The sequence below is a fragment of the Panthera onca genome, chromosome E1 (assembly GCF_046562875.1).
Source record: "Panthera onca isolate mPanOnc1 chromosome E1, mPanOnc1 haplotype 2, whole genome shotgun sequence".
NCBI lineage: Eukaryota > Metazoa > Chordata > Mammalia > Carnivora > Felidae > Panthera > Panthera onca.
The window spans coordinates 40,172,337-40,184,941 of NC_138352.1; the positions used below are offsets into that span (position 1 = coordinate 40,172,337).

The following is a 12,605-nucleotide window of genomic DNA, read 5'->3' on the forward strand; positions in this document are numbered from 1 at the left end:
GCTCTGCTCCATGACTTTGGGCAAGTGACCCGCTCTCTCTGAGCCTCCCTCTGAAACAGAGGAGGTGGCTCCCCTTCCCCACACCTTGGGAGTGGCTGGGAGGGTAAGGAAGAGGGCCTGCCCCCTTTTATCCCCTGCATCCCTGCCCCCTGGTTCACCAGGGGGCTGGGGTGAGGGATGGCAGCATCTCACCTGCCCCATCACTGTCACCCCTAGCTGAGGCACCTGAGGTGGGTGTGGGGAACCCAGGCCTCTGGCTACCCCTTGTGGGAGCCATTGGAATGTATTGCCTGGCCAACCCCCCTCACCCCCTCCACTGCACCCCAGGTATTTGATTTTGATTCCCTGCACTCCCATTCTGAGTCTCTGTCCCCACCCACCCAGGGTTTCCCACCACAGGGTCTGGAAGTTTGTGTGTGTGTGATGCCCATTGCGCTGTGATTGGAAGTCAGATTAAAAATCAGGGAGTGTTTTCCCTCGTTTCTGTACAATGTGTTGGCTCAGTTCCTGCCCTGAGAGGGAAAGGGTTCCCTACAGGGCCTGCCTGCTGAGATCTGCTGTGGAAGGACCACCAGGGTGATGAGGTGGCTCTGAATCCCAGAGCCTGGAGCAACCAGGAGAATTAAGAGGAAGAGTTTGGGACTCATCTTCTCTCCCTAGCCCCCTAGCCCTCCAACTGATCAAAACCATCCTGAGGGAAAGCGAAAGGTCTCACCCTCCGCCCCACTCTTGGGAAAACTTTCATAACTGGACTCAATCCCAGCTCCTGCTGCTGTGTCTTTGTTCCCACTTGTGACCAAGCTTCAGCAGCCCTTTTGTGGCTGTGAATGGGATAAGAACAATCTCAACCATCCCTCTTGACTGAGTGATCTCAGTTCCCAAACCCCAGAGCAAAGTTTTGAAGTCCTGAAGTGCTCTGTCCCTGTCCACGGTGCTGACACACAAGCAGCTTCCTGGAGAGATTGGCTGTCTGGCTAGGTTGACTGAACCTCAAGAGAGGAAGCATCTCTCACCCCCAGTTCCCTGCGCCTCATCCCCTTCCACTCCAGTGGGTAACACTTCAAGCTTTACCTTCCTGCACCACCACAATGCTAGAGTGGGGGAGTCAAGAAGCTGGGGGCTCAGGAACAGACCCACAAATGTTTAATAACTTATAAGAGTTGTGGAAATGGTAGGCATGGCCAGAGGCCAGGAGTTTGGGGAGCTGTTCTGGGGGAAGGCAAGAAGACATTGGGTGGCCCCAGTGCCCCTGGAGTTGGAGTGGTCCCTTTGGTCAACAAGCAGACTGAGTCTATATTTGTCTTCTGACCCCACCCATATCCTCACCCCCCCCCCCCACCCCCGTGACAAAGGCCTTGGATAGAGGTGAGGGACCTAACTTTCTGTTCAAAACTGGGGTCCAGCAGCTACATGGCATCCTTTTACTTCCCTTCTTCCCCAGAACCACAGCTTCAGGTCTGAGAAGGCCCTTCCTCAGACCCAGGACTCCTCCTCAGGTTGGAGTGGGTCTTGATCAATCTGCTGGAGACCCCCACCCTCCAAAGCCTGGAGGCTGCTCTTCAGTGGAGCAGCTGGTTCTTTCCACTTCTTTTCTTCTTCCTCCTCCCCTGCTGAGGCGCCATCCACTGGGTGGGACTCCACTCCCTTGCTGCCCAGCACTGCTCTCACCAGCCTGCCTCTGGGGAGTGCCCTGGCTGAACCCAGGTGGAGGTAGGCCAGTGGCTTCGGGATGCGTGAAGGCTGCTTCTCGGGCCTGTGGTCTCTCCGGGGCCGGATCCTGGGCCTCAGCTTCAGCTTGTAGATGGATGGAACTCTCTGGGGCTTTCGGAGTGTTCTCTTGGCCTTGCCCAGACATACCTTGGTTTTGTCAGAATTGGGGTCTGAGGGTGAAGGTGAGGGGGCTTCCAGGCTGGCAGACACAGTAGGAGCTGAGCAGTCCTGCCCTCCTTGAGCTGGGACCTTCTTCACTCTGGTGACCTTGGCACTCAGGCTTGCCTTTACCTTTGGCTCACTCTTAAGGGCTCCCAGTTTCCCTTTAGGGCTTCCTGGGCCTGTGGTAGCAGCTAGTTTAGGGCAACCTGTAGGGGCTGCCTTCCAGGCTCCCAGGTCCACTTTAAGGAGGGCTGGGGGACCCTGAGCCAGTTCTTGGATGACTTTGTCATAAGGACCCCCAGGCTCAGGCCATCGCCCACATGGGCTGGGGACATAGACTCCACTTCGAGGGATGACCCCAGACCCTGTGCCCTGGGGGCAGGCAACTCCCACCTCTAGCAGCTTCATGTTGGTCAAAAGCTCTTCCTCGAGCGTGTGGTACATGGCCTGATCCTTGGTCCCACCCAGGAGCAGGGGAGGATATCGCCCCTCCCACTTGTGTGGGCCCAAGCCCCGAGGCTCCCCAGCCTTTGCTGTCACCTGGATGTCCAGCTTCTGGTCCCCTTGCTTCGCATCCACAAAGGAGTCCTCATGTCTCCACCCAGCCGGGTCGCCAGTGACAGCCCTTACTGGGATGGATCCGCTCCCCAATTCTGTCATGGTACCTACACTTGCAGGACCTGGAAAGCTACTTCCTGGAGTTGGGGGGCGGGCAGGGGACAATCGGACAGGGATCTTGGTGGGCCCTTTAACAGGGGTTGGAGAGCGGACAGCTGCTGGCTCCCTGAGCTGGGCAGAAGCACCCTCAGCCTCACCCCTGGGTGGTGGCTTGAGGTTCATGGGCTTGGCTGGGCTGGAGGAACGAGGCAGTGGAGATGGTCCTCTCACTGGTGTCCTTTTGGCTGTGGCTTCAGGGGCTCGGAATCTCTGGGAGGTGGGGGCTCTGGCATGAGTTCCCTGGCTGTCTATCCCGTCATGAACCCAAGATGTGGGAGTCCTTCCTCTGGGGTGTTCAGGGGAGTATCTCTCCTCCTTTTTCCCTGAGGAGGTGCCCTGTGGGTCTTGGCTCCGATGGGGGGATGAGGATTGGGGGCCAGGTGGGCTGTCCTGAGCTGGCAGCTGCCTCCGAGATGGGGTAGGTGACCTCTCCTGGCACCTGAAAGGGAGAATCACAAGGTTGACAGGATCATCTAGTCCATTCCCCTGGCTCTGGGAAGGGAGGACCTTTCCCCAGCCAGAACACCAAGGGGACCAGACTTCATGTTGAATGACACCGATGCTCTCTCCCTCTGTGCCTGCCCTAGTCTTCCTTATGACTTATTCTCCCTCATTCCCTGTGTGGCAGATAGAAAGAAGCCTGGTTTGGACCCCGAATTACTTCAGGTCCCACAACTAAAGGTCACCAGTCTTGGGGGAGGGAGTGTCTATCTATTCTACTGTGAAATGGCAGAAGGACCTTGAGAAATCTGTTCCCTTTATGGGCCTCAGCTTCATCTGTGAAATGGGAGAGCATATGAAAAAGCTACATGATTCCAATGGTGCCGACTGGATGCCTTTTTGGTTCTGAACACCTGGGATAAGGACATTGCCAGGACACTGCTTCCCTTATCTTGGGGTGGGGTGGCCCCCTGAGAATATGGACTCTGTAGGGAAAAGAGAACCTACTCTGTCCTTCTCCCTTGTACCTCAGGAATGATGCTGTCTCTCTGGGGACTCCCGCCTCTGCTCCTCTTTTACTGTGGGCTCTAGGGGAGGAGGAGGTGAGGGCCCTCAACTTTCGGCCTGAAGAGGTGTATGTCTTCCAGTCCACGGGGGGCAGCGGGCTCTGGGAACGGCTGATAGTCATCGTAGGTTGAGGCAGCGAGGGCCCATCCTGCACCTTCACTTCATGCTGCACCGGTGGGACAGGGGGCTTCTGGAAACTGCCCGTCTTGTGTGCTACCAACACAGGTCCCCAGAGAGAGGAGAGGAAGAAGGGGTTAAATTCCTGCTGATGGAGCCCACTGTTCTCCTTCCCCAACTGTCCTACCTCCCCCCCCGCCCACAACCCACATTAGAGACAGTGGGACCTACAGTACCAGTGCCGGTGCGAGAGCTTCCTTTTAGGGGTTCAGGGGATGAAATCCGGTCAGAAGGCCCAGCTGGGGGACTTGTTTAAAGCTGCATTTGTATTGCAAGTTCAAATCTTACTTAGATTACATGTTTATATGGGGTAGCTTGAGGTGCTAATAGAAATTATGGAAGGACTGAAGACCCCTCCGAGTCATACTCGGTGCTTTGGAGGCTGACCCACGCTCTGCCTAGAGGCACCTTTACCAAATGCTGATTCTGTGTGTTTGGCGTCATCTTGTGGATATAATCGGTATTGCAATTTGGCTGCCCAGCTTCCTTCTCATGTCTGAAGGCATCCCACCAGTATCTTTATCTTTTTCTTCTTTCTTCTTCTTCTCCTCCTCCTTCTTCTTCTCCTTCTCCTCCTTCTCCTTCTCCTCCTTCTCCTTTCCTTCTCTCTTTCTTCTTTCTTCCTCTCCTTCCTCTTTTCTCTTTCTTTCTTTCTTCTTTTCTCTTTCTCCTCCTTCTCCTTCTTCCACCAGTACCTTCTATAGGATCTTCCTTTCTCCATCCCCTGCATACTTCCTGGCCCTGGAGATCAGACCTACCTCCCACCGCTGCTCCCGGCCTCCCGACCCAGAGCCACAGAGACTCTCAGAGGACTCACAGAGGGAGGTGCACCGGCAGGGGTCATGTTTGTCCAGGTAATGGCCGAGTGTGTCCCAGCCGCCCCCCACACGCACCATCACATGGTTCCGGAGGATCTGTAGAGGACAAGGATGAGGTTGAGGACGGGATGGAGGGTTTTCCCTCTTCCTGGAGCGGCCCACAGTTTTCCAGCATACACTCCCATGCATGTACATATGCACACGCAGGAACTCCGCACAGGTGTGTATTTTGCAGCCTGCCTCTCCACAACTAGCATTGGATAACGTGTTGTTAAGGGTGGTGACCAGGCTGACAAAGAGTTGCCCCACAGCTGGACAAGGGATCTCCCAAGCACTGGGCAGCCTGGCCCCAGAACACTCTCCTCTCCCCCTTCACCTGCACATGCCTATGTCAGAAACGTGGCCCTGGCTTTGCTCTATAGCGTGTGTGTGTCGAGGAATCCCTGGGAATCCCGGTCTTACCCCATTCTGGGGCAAGTCACAGTCTCTCCAGGCTTCCATTTTTCAACTCAGTTTTCAACTGAGGAACACAATCCCTTGTCCTTACCTACTTCACAGAGCTATTGGCCCAGGGTCTGGGTGAGGGCCCCAGGGAGCTGGCTCTGCCCCCAGGCATGGCCCGTGATCAAGGAAAGGGCGTGCATACCTATGAGCTGCTGGCCAAGCCTCTGGGTACGATCTGTTTCTGGTAAGGCATTGCCAGGTATGAGGGTGTGGGTATGGGAGGTACGTTTCAGACCTGTACTACTGCTCACTCCGCAGAATGTACCAAGCCAGGCATGTGAAGGGTGGACTATGGGGCCCATGCACTGAACACAAACTTGGGGTTCTCAGGCCCCCTGCTCTGACAAGGCATGTGGATGGAGTGGAGGCAAAGGAAATTCAGCAGTACCCTTCACACTGCACTTCTGCCTGGACACCCCTCTGCACTCAGCTAAGGTGGAGCAGACGGGGACAGGGTTCTGGCTGTCGTAATGGGAGGAGGGGATAGGATTGCCAACTCTGCCAACAATCTTCTGGAATTCTGCAAGGGAGAGAAAGAAAGCCCTAAGGCCCGATAAGTTGGAGTGAATGATGAGTTCCTGTCCTTGCCCTCAGTCCTGGGTATGTTCCCATGAAAGGAAACTCTATTCTGCGGATCCTGGGGGACACCCCCACCCCTGTCCCAGACTTACCCGGATGAAGATGAGAGTGTTGGAGTCCCCCACGCGGTACTTCCCCTCAGACACCTTGACCATGGAGAACTGAACTGGGCACGTGCAGTGGCTGACGAGGCTCTGTACCTGTGGGTAGTGACGATGGGCTCAGCCCTCCCTCTGCACAGGTGCCCAAGCTCCCTACTCCCCACCCTGGGTCAAGCCCCGGGAGAGGGAGCTGGTCTGTCCCCAGAGCCAGCACCTTGGCTTCTGCTGAGGTCAGGGCTGGGGGCTGAGAAGCAAGTGCAGAAGACTTTTAATGACCCAGTGAAAACAAGACCTATAGTCCAGTCACCTATAGTCCAGTGGTCTGTGGGTCAGCTGACAGAGGCAGTGGAATGTAATGGTGAAGAAGATGGACATTGGAATTTGACAGGCTTCGGCTGGAGTCCTGTCTCCACCGCACCATAGGCCTTGGGCAAGTTAAGGAGCCTCCCTGAGCTCGATTCCTGGATAGCAGAAATGGGTTCATCCCAGTAAGAGCTAGCTCCTATGAAGCGCCCCTCTGTGCCGGACACTGTTCCCAGCACTTCATACGCACTGGCTCATTTAATATTCAGCAGTCATATAAGGTAGGTACTATTACACCTCCACGCTACAGAATTGAGGCACAGAGAGGTTAAATAATTTGCCCCAAGTCACACAGCCGGGGAGCAGTGGAACTAAGATTTGAACCAAGGTGTCAGAAACGGTGCCAGGGGCTGGGTTCTTAAAAGCCGTCCCGCAGAGACTCAGAGAGGTCTAGAGCGCGGGATTGTAATAAAAACGTAATAAGCGATTTAGCTGCTACTATATGCGATGAGGATTGAGGCTCAGAGTGGAACAGGACTTAAAGCCGCGCTGTGAATTCAGACAGGGTGGGGGCTGGAGCTCGAGAAGGGCGTGGGTCGGATCCCGCAGGCGGGGCTGGGGGAGGGGGCGTGGCAGAGGGAGGCGGGGCCTGGAGGGCGTGCCCCAGCCCCTCACCATCTGGTCCAGGTTGCGGAAGTGGCAGGGCCGACGCGCAGGGCGCTCGGGCGGCGGGGGGTCCGGCGGGGGCAGGGCCAGCTCCTGCCGCAGCTCCTCGTCGATCTCCTCCTCCAGCCGCACCAGGGTCGGCGCCGCCACACCGAAGCGCCAGGCTCGGCGGCCCAGCTCCAGCAAGCACAGCACCACGTTCTTCACGTTCTTGCGTAGCACCAGGTCCTCGGTCTCGAACATCACCACCTCTGGCAAGCGGAGTTGGGGGAAGGGGGCAGGCAGCTGGGAGAGCCCTGGGGCCATCCCTGGCCCCGGGTGGAGGCCCGAGGGGGTGACTCCGATGGCAGGATCTTGGAGTCAGGCCAGCCCCCTAGGAGGGGTCTGAGCAGAATTGCACAGGCACTGAGTGCAGACTAGGTGGCCCGTCTCACAAGAGAGGCTGGGGTGGGAAGGAGGTGACACAGCCAAGCCAGGAGCCCGGAGCCCAGCTGTGGGTTAACTCCACCTTGCCCTTCTTCCTATTCAGTTTGACAAAATGGGTAGGAGCAAGGAGCACTTCTGCTTCCCACCCACGCAGCCCACCTCCAATATCCAGCAGACATCTGGAACTCAACCTTCAGCCCACATCTAACCAGGCAGGGCTGAGTGCAGGCTCTGGAGCCTGACTGTCAGGGTTGGCGTCCCAATTCTCCCACCCAGCAGCTGTGTATCCTTGGGCTAGAACCTGAGCCTCAGTCTCCTCCTCTGTCAGATGGGGTGTAGACTATACCATGGGGTTGTTGTAAAGACAGTTGTTAAGTGTCTGCAGACGAAATCTGGCTACATGGGAAGTGCTCAGTGAGACACTAGCTTTTCTCAGCCCTCCAATCCTGAGCCGCCCTGCCTTGCCACCAGCCAGCAGCTGGCCTGACTCTTCCCTCTGTCTCACCCCACTCTGCCTTTGACCTGGAGGATGGCCCAATATCCAGCTTCATCCCACTGCCGGATCCAAGGCCTAGGAGATGAGGGATCCTGGCAGGTTACTCCTCTGCAACTCACAAGCCTCAGCACGACTGCCTCTCCCTAATGTCCACTTGCCTGCTCCCCTTGTCCTCCCCCACCCCCACCCCAGCCCTGTGCCCTTACCCACACTGGCTTCTGCCAGTCATCCGAACACAGCATCTCTGTGCCTATACCCCTGCGGTCCCCTGCCCAGAATTCCCTTTCCTCCAAACTTCTATTTGTTCCCCAAGACTCAGTTCAAATCTGTCTCCTCTGAGTGGCCTTTCTTGGCCCCCACTTTCCACCTCATCAGGTAGCTGTTTCCTCTCCTGGTTCCCCAACACACACACCTCTATCTTGGGCTTTTATCACATTGGACTGTAATCTGTGTATCTATGCATCTATCTCTCTAGACCATGAGCTCTTTGGACACTGAGTCTTAGTCTTCTTGGTCCTTTGTGCTGGGCACAAAGATAGGGACTAACTATATATTTGTTGAATGGATGAATCATTCAACACATTTATTTTTTGAAGATTTACTATGAGATGGGGAAACTGAGGCACGAGAAGGGATGAGCTGGCCCAAATGAGGAAAGAGGACCCTGGCTCCTGACTCCAGCTGCAGCCCGAGCCTCAGAGAGTAGGTGGATGCCTGGCAAGATAAGGTCTGGGGAGAGGGTGCAGGGTGGTTACCTTGGATGCCCATCTCCTTTCGACACCAATGGATGAAGTTGGAGACATTGTCCCGGGCCTGGAAGGTGCCCGGCTGGGCAGCCCCGTTGCAGGAAACCCCAGCCCGAGGCAGGGGCATCCTTTGGGCTCGAGCAGGTGCCTCAGCCAGGAAGGCCAGGGCAGCCTCCGTGATGGCGTTGGCGTGCCGGCACAGCACCAGGCCTGTCTCCAGGACCTGCAGGAAGTTGGCCGCGTCGATGTCCAGCCCATAGAGATCCCGAAGCCACTCGGCCAGGTCCTCCTTCATGGCTTCCAGGTAGTGCTCGCTGGACTTAAAGGGCCGGATGCTACGCACTGGTGGCCCAACAGTCCCAGGCCTCCTCCCACGTCCCCTAGGCTTGGACATGGTTGGACCCTCAACAGGGAGGAGGTGGGTGCCTCCTCTCTGCCGCTGTTGTGCCTTCACTACTACCTGCTGGGTCGTGGCTGACCCTGACTCAGGGGTTCCCCGTCTACCCTCCAAGAGCCCAGAACTTCTGGCTCTGCTACTTGCTGCTGGCTTCAGCCTGGTCCCCCGCCCTCCCACATTCCTCAGTCCCTGCCGGAACTTTCCCTACTTGGTGGCCCTGCCGGGACCTCACTCTTGGGCTGCCCAGTTCTTTCAGAGTTTGCCACCTCCCGGGACAGGTGGAGGTGAGGACACTGCTCTCTCCCCCCAGGACTAGACAGGTCCACTGGCTGCCTCCCACCCCCCAGCGGCTGGCGGAGCCCGGCTGTCCGGCTGTCCGCCTCTCCAGTCTGCTTTCCCCTCCTCTCCTTGGAGACAGCGGCTGCTACAAACACTCCTTGTTAACCCTTCCTGGCAGCCAGCCGAGGACTGCCCTGCAGAGCCCGCCCTGGGATCCAATGGAGCAGGGAGGAGAGGCTGGGGCGGGCTTCTCTCCCTTGTTGGAAGCATGGGGGATTCTGGGAATTGTGGGAGAAAAGCAGGGCCAGGGGTTGCTGAGGCCCTCGGTGTTAGTGAGCACTGTAAGGTGGGGATGAAAGAGACAGTGATAGGGGCTAAAGACAGGACTCAGCCCTGGCCCCTTTCCTTTATCCTCCTGGGACCTTCATATGCTACCTAACCTCTCTGTGCCTTAGTTTCCTCTACTGTAAAATGGGAATGTCTACCTCTGTTGGGTGTTGTGAGGAGTAAAGGAATTATGTAGGTGGAAAGTTTCAGGACACACGCACACACAGGACTGGGTGGGTCCCAGCTCTCGCTGATTCTCCCAGCAGCCCCGTCTATGCCCGGTGATCTCCACTATCTCTAAGAACCTGCTCCATCCTCCCCTCCCACCACTGATTCCGCTAGAGCAGGTTGGAGCTGAAAACCACAGTACCTCACCCTGGCCACAGCAGCACATCCCTTCAATAAATATCAAGTACCTCCTATGTGTCAGGCACTATTATAGGCCTGAAGACAGAGCAGTAAATGAGGTGCCTGACCTCATGGAGGCTACATACATGTTAGTGGGGATGGATGACAGGTGATAAATAAATCAAGAGTAAGTCTGATGGTGATAAATACCAGGGAGAAAAATCAAGCACTAAGGGAGATGGAGCAGTGGGTGGAATTTTATGGGAGGTGGTCAAGGGAGGGCCTCACTGACATGATGTTCAAAGGGTAAGAGGCTCCAATCTCTTAAATATAAAATATTGTTATATATTTAATATGTATAATATATATTTTTAAAAATATATTATAAATCTTGTTATATATACATATATGGGAATATATGGGAATATACATGTATATACATGTGTATATATATTATATATTATATATATATATATATATTCCCACTTGGGTAACCCTTACATACCACCTTATTGGATATTTCTTCTTGTAACTTACCTTTATTGCTCAACTAAAATGAACATGGAATCTCCGTGTTATACCTGGTCATTACAAGTTAATGTGCTATATGTGCCATTAATTTACATATTACAATCTTAAAAAGTACAAAAATTATAGCTTTACTTTGGACACTCAAACTCATCTTGTTCTCCAGATTTCTGGGAATGGCAGGAAATAATGCTTGCCAATAAAATGTAGCTCCTTCTCTTCCGGTTTTAAGCAGTTTCTTCTGGATAGAGATCCAATTTTGAGTTCACACATCAGTGCAGTTTCTCCCCTTTCAAGGGGTCTTCCCAGCTTGGCATCTGAGTCCAGGAGGGATGCTTATGTCCCTGGTGGAGTGGGATTACCTGTCTGTTCTCGTGCTTTCCCTGCTGACTCTATTACTACTCTGTGATCAATTTCCAATGGGGTTTTATGCTGGTATTGTTTGTTTTGACAATCCCGCTTTTTATGGAGGTCCCACGAAACCCAGAATATCCCTGAGAAAGTGAATGAACACCCTAAGGATGACAAAGGACCTCTGGGCAAGTTGAAGTGGGTGAGGCAGGATGAGGTGAATGACCAGACATGAGGGACACCCTGTCATGGTTGTTCGTGGGATGCTCCCAAAAAGCCACGGCACAGACTCAGTGGTTTGGATGTGCCTGGCCAGGGACATTAAATCTTAGGTAGTGACTCAAGAAGGTTGTTCATGGCGCCAGTGACCAGAGGTGTCCCCCGCAGTGGCTTCTGAACTGTATTATTCCTGTGGTGTGCTCTCAGCTGTGCTCGCCCTCACCAGCCTTCTATAGTTCCTGTCCGATTGCCAAATTGGCCATTCTATGAGCTCCCGCTGCTCTGTCTCTTTAAATTAGCCAGAGTAGAGGTGTCTGGGTGGCTCAGTCAGGTGAGCGGTTAAGTGTCTGACTTTGGCTAGAGTTATGATCTCCCAGTTCGTGGGTTCAAGCCCCCTGTCGGGCTCTGTGCTGACAGCTCAGGGCCTCGAGCCTTCTTTGGATTCTGTGTCTCCCTCTCTCTCTGCCCCTCCCCCACTCATGCTCTGTCTCTCTCTCTCTCTCTCTCTCTCAAAAAATAAACATTAAAAATAAATAAATAAATTAGCCAGAGTGAGCTTTTGAATTTTGCAATGAGGAATCCTCGTGGCTCTAAGCTCTTTTGGGAAATGTAAGGAGAACAGGTTTGTTGGGAGACAGTTCTCCATGGGTCTTTTGCATTTCTGCCTGTCTCACAAGTAGAGGCACGGACTTTTCAAGGATGTTTATATAGTGAACAACCTTTGGAAGATAGTGACCATGTCTCTCTCTGGAGCAGAGAGCAGGTTTGCTTGCTGCCCATTAGAAAAGACTTGTGTTCCAGGGCCCCTGGGAGGCTCAGTTGGTTAAGCGTCTGACTCTTGATTTCAGCTCAGGTCATGAACTCTTGGTTGTGAGACTGAGCCCCGTGTCAGGCTCCTGTGGAGCCTACTTAAGATTCTCTGTCTCCCTCTGCCCCTTTCTCCCTCAAAAAAAGTTAATAAAAAGATTTGTGTTCCTAAGCTCAGAGTTTCTCTTGTAATGCAAGCCAGTGCACGTGCAGGCATTCACTGACACCCATCCCTGTGGCACCCATGTCAGCAAGAGGTGCTGACACACATATGCTGATGTTGCTGTGCCATGAGGAATCAAGTCCTTGTCTCTGACCCAGGAGCCTCATGTTTTTTGGCACACCCATGACACTCGGGCAAGTTAACTCGTTAGCATTTGAGAGCAAAACTTCAGACCCTCCACAGTTCTTGACAGAATTGTCCCCATGTGACTAGGACATTCCTGGGAGCCGTTCTGTTCTCGTTGTACTCCGTCCCACCCACCTGCCTCCACCAAACTGGGAGATGCCCGAGGGAGTGACCCCATTCTCCTCCACCCTCAGACTTGAAGGGAAACCAAATCATTCTTCCCCGTCAGACTGAGGCTCTCCAGAGCTGGGTTTGCATCCTCTGACCCCTCTGCATACTCCTGTCTCTGCCAACACATGCCGCTGTGAAGGCCAGGAAAACTCATTTCCAGGCTCCATGATTTTGTCCCCTCCCCCAGCTCCAGTTCTCACACACACCTACACCACATTCTGGAGCTACACCCAGCTCTTGCCTGGGTCCTGCTTCCTACTGGACTTGGAGGCGTGTCCTCTGCTTCTTGGAGCTAAGGCAATGAGCTGGAAGTAAGTTGAGGGGGGAGCCAGAGTGAGGAAGGATAGAGATAAGACAGAAAAGGGAGGAGAGAACATAATGATACAAATAAACTTAATGCTTTGAATGGTTTCTGT

The 12,605-nt window shown here is 54.2% G+C and overlaps 1 protein-coding gene across 1 annotated transcript; it reads right to left on the bottom strand.

Annotated features, from left to right (window-relative positions):
• Nucleotides 1-327: 327 nt before the first annotated feature.
• On the bottom strand, nucleotides 328-9,954 carry GAS2L2 (growth arrest specific 2 like 2). The gene is made up of 6 exons (XM_060646667.3): nucleotides 8,423-9,954; nucleotides 6,755-6,996; nucleotides 5,768-5,875; nucleotides 4,592-4,688; nucleotides 3,558-3,810; nucleotides 328-3,028 (listed from the first exon to the last, which is right to left on the bottom strand). Exons 1-6 carry the CDS (start codon nucleotides 8,805-8,807, stop codon nucleotides 1,474-1,476), a joined length of 2,640 nt encoding a protein of 879 aa, XP_060502650.3. The 5' UTR covers nucleotides 8,808-9,954; the 3' UTR covers nucleotides 328-1,473.
• Nucleotides 9,955-12,605: the final 2,651 nt, after the last annotated feature.

Bases quoted from the DNA above. Each gene is read 5' to 3' on its own strand.
- GAS2L2 (XM_060646667.3), bottom strand. From the start codon at position 8,807: ATGTCCAAGCCTAGGGGACGTGGGAGGAGGCCTGGGACTGTTGGGCCA. The intron at 5,876-6,754 runs GTGAGGGGCTGG...CACTACCCACAG, and splicing joins TCCGCAACCTGGACCAGATG to GTACAGAGCCTCGTCAGCCA. The intron at 3,811-4,591 runs GTGAGTCCTCTG...CTGTGTTGGTAG, and splicing joins CTGCCGGTGCACCTCCCTCT to CACACAAGACGGGCAGTTTC.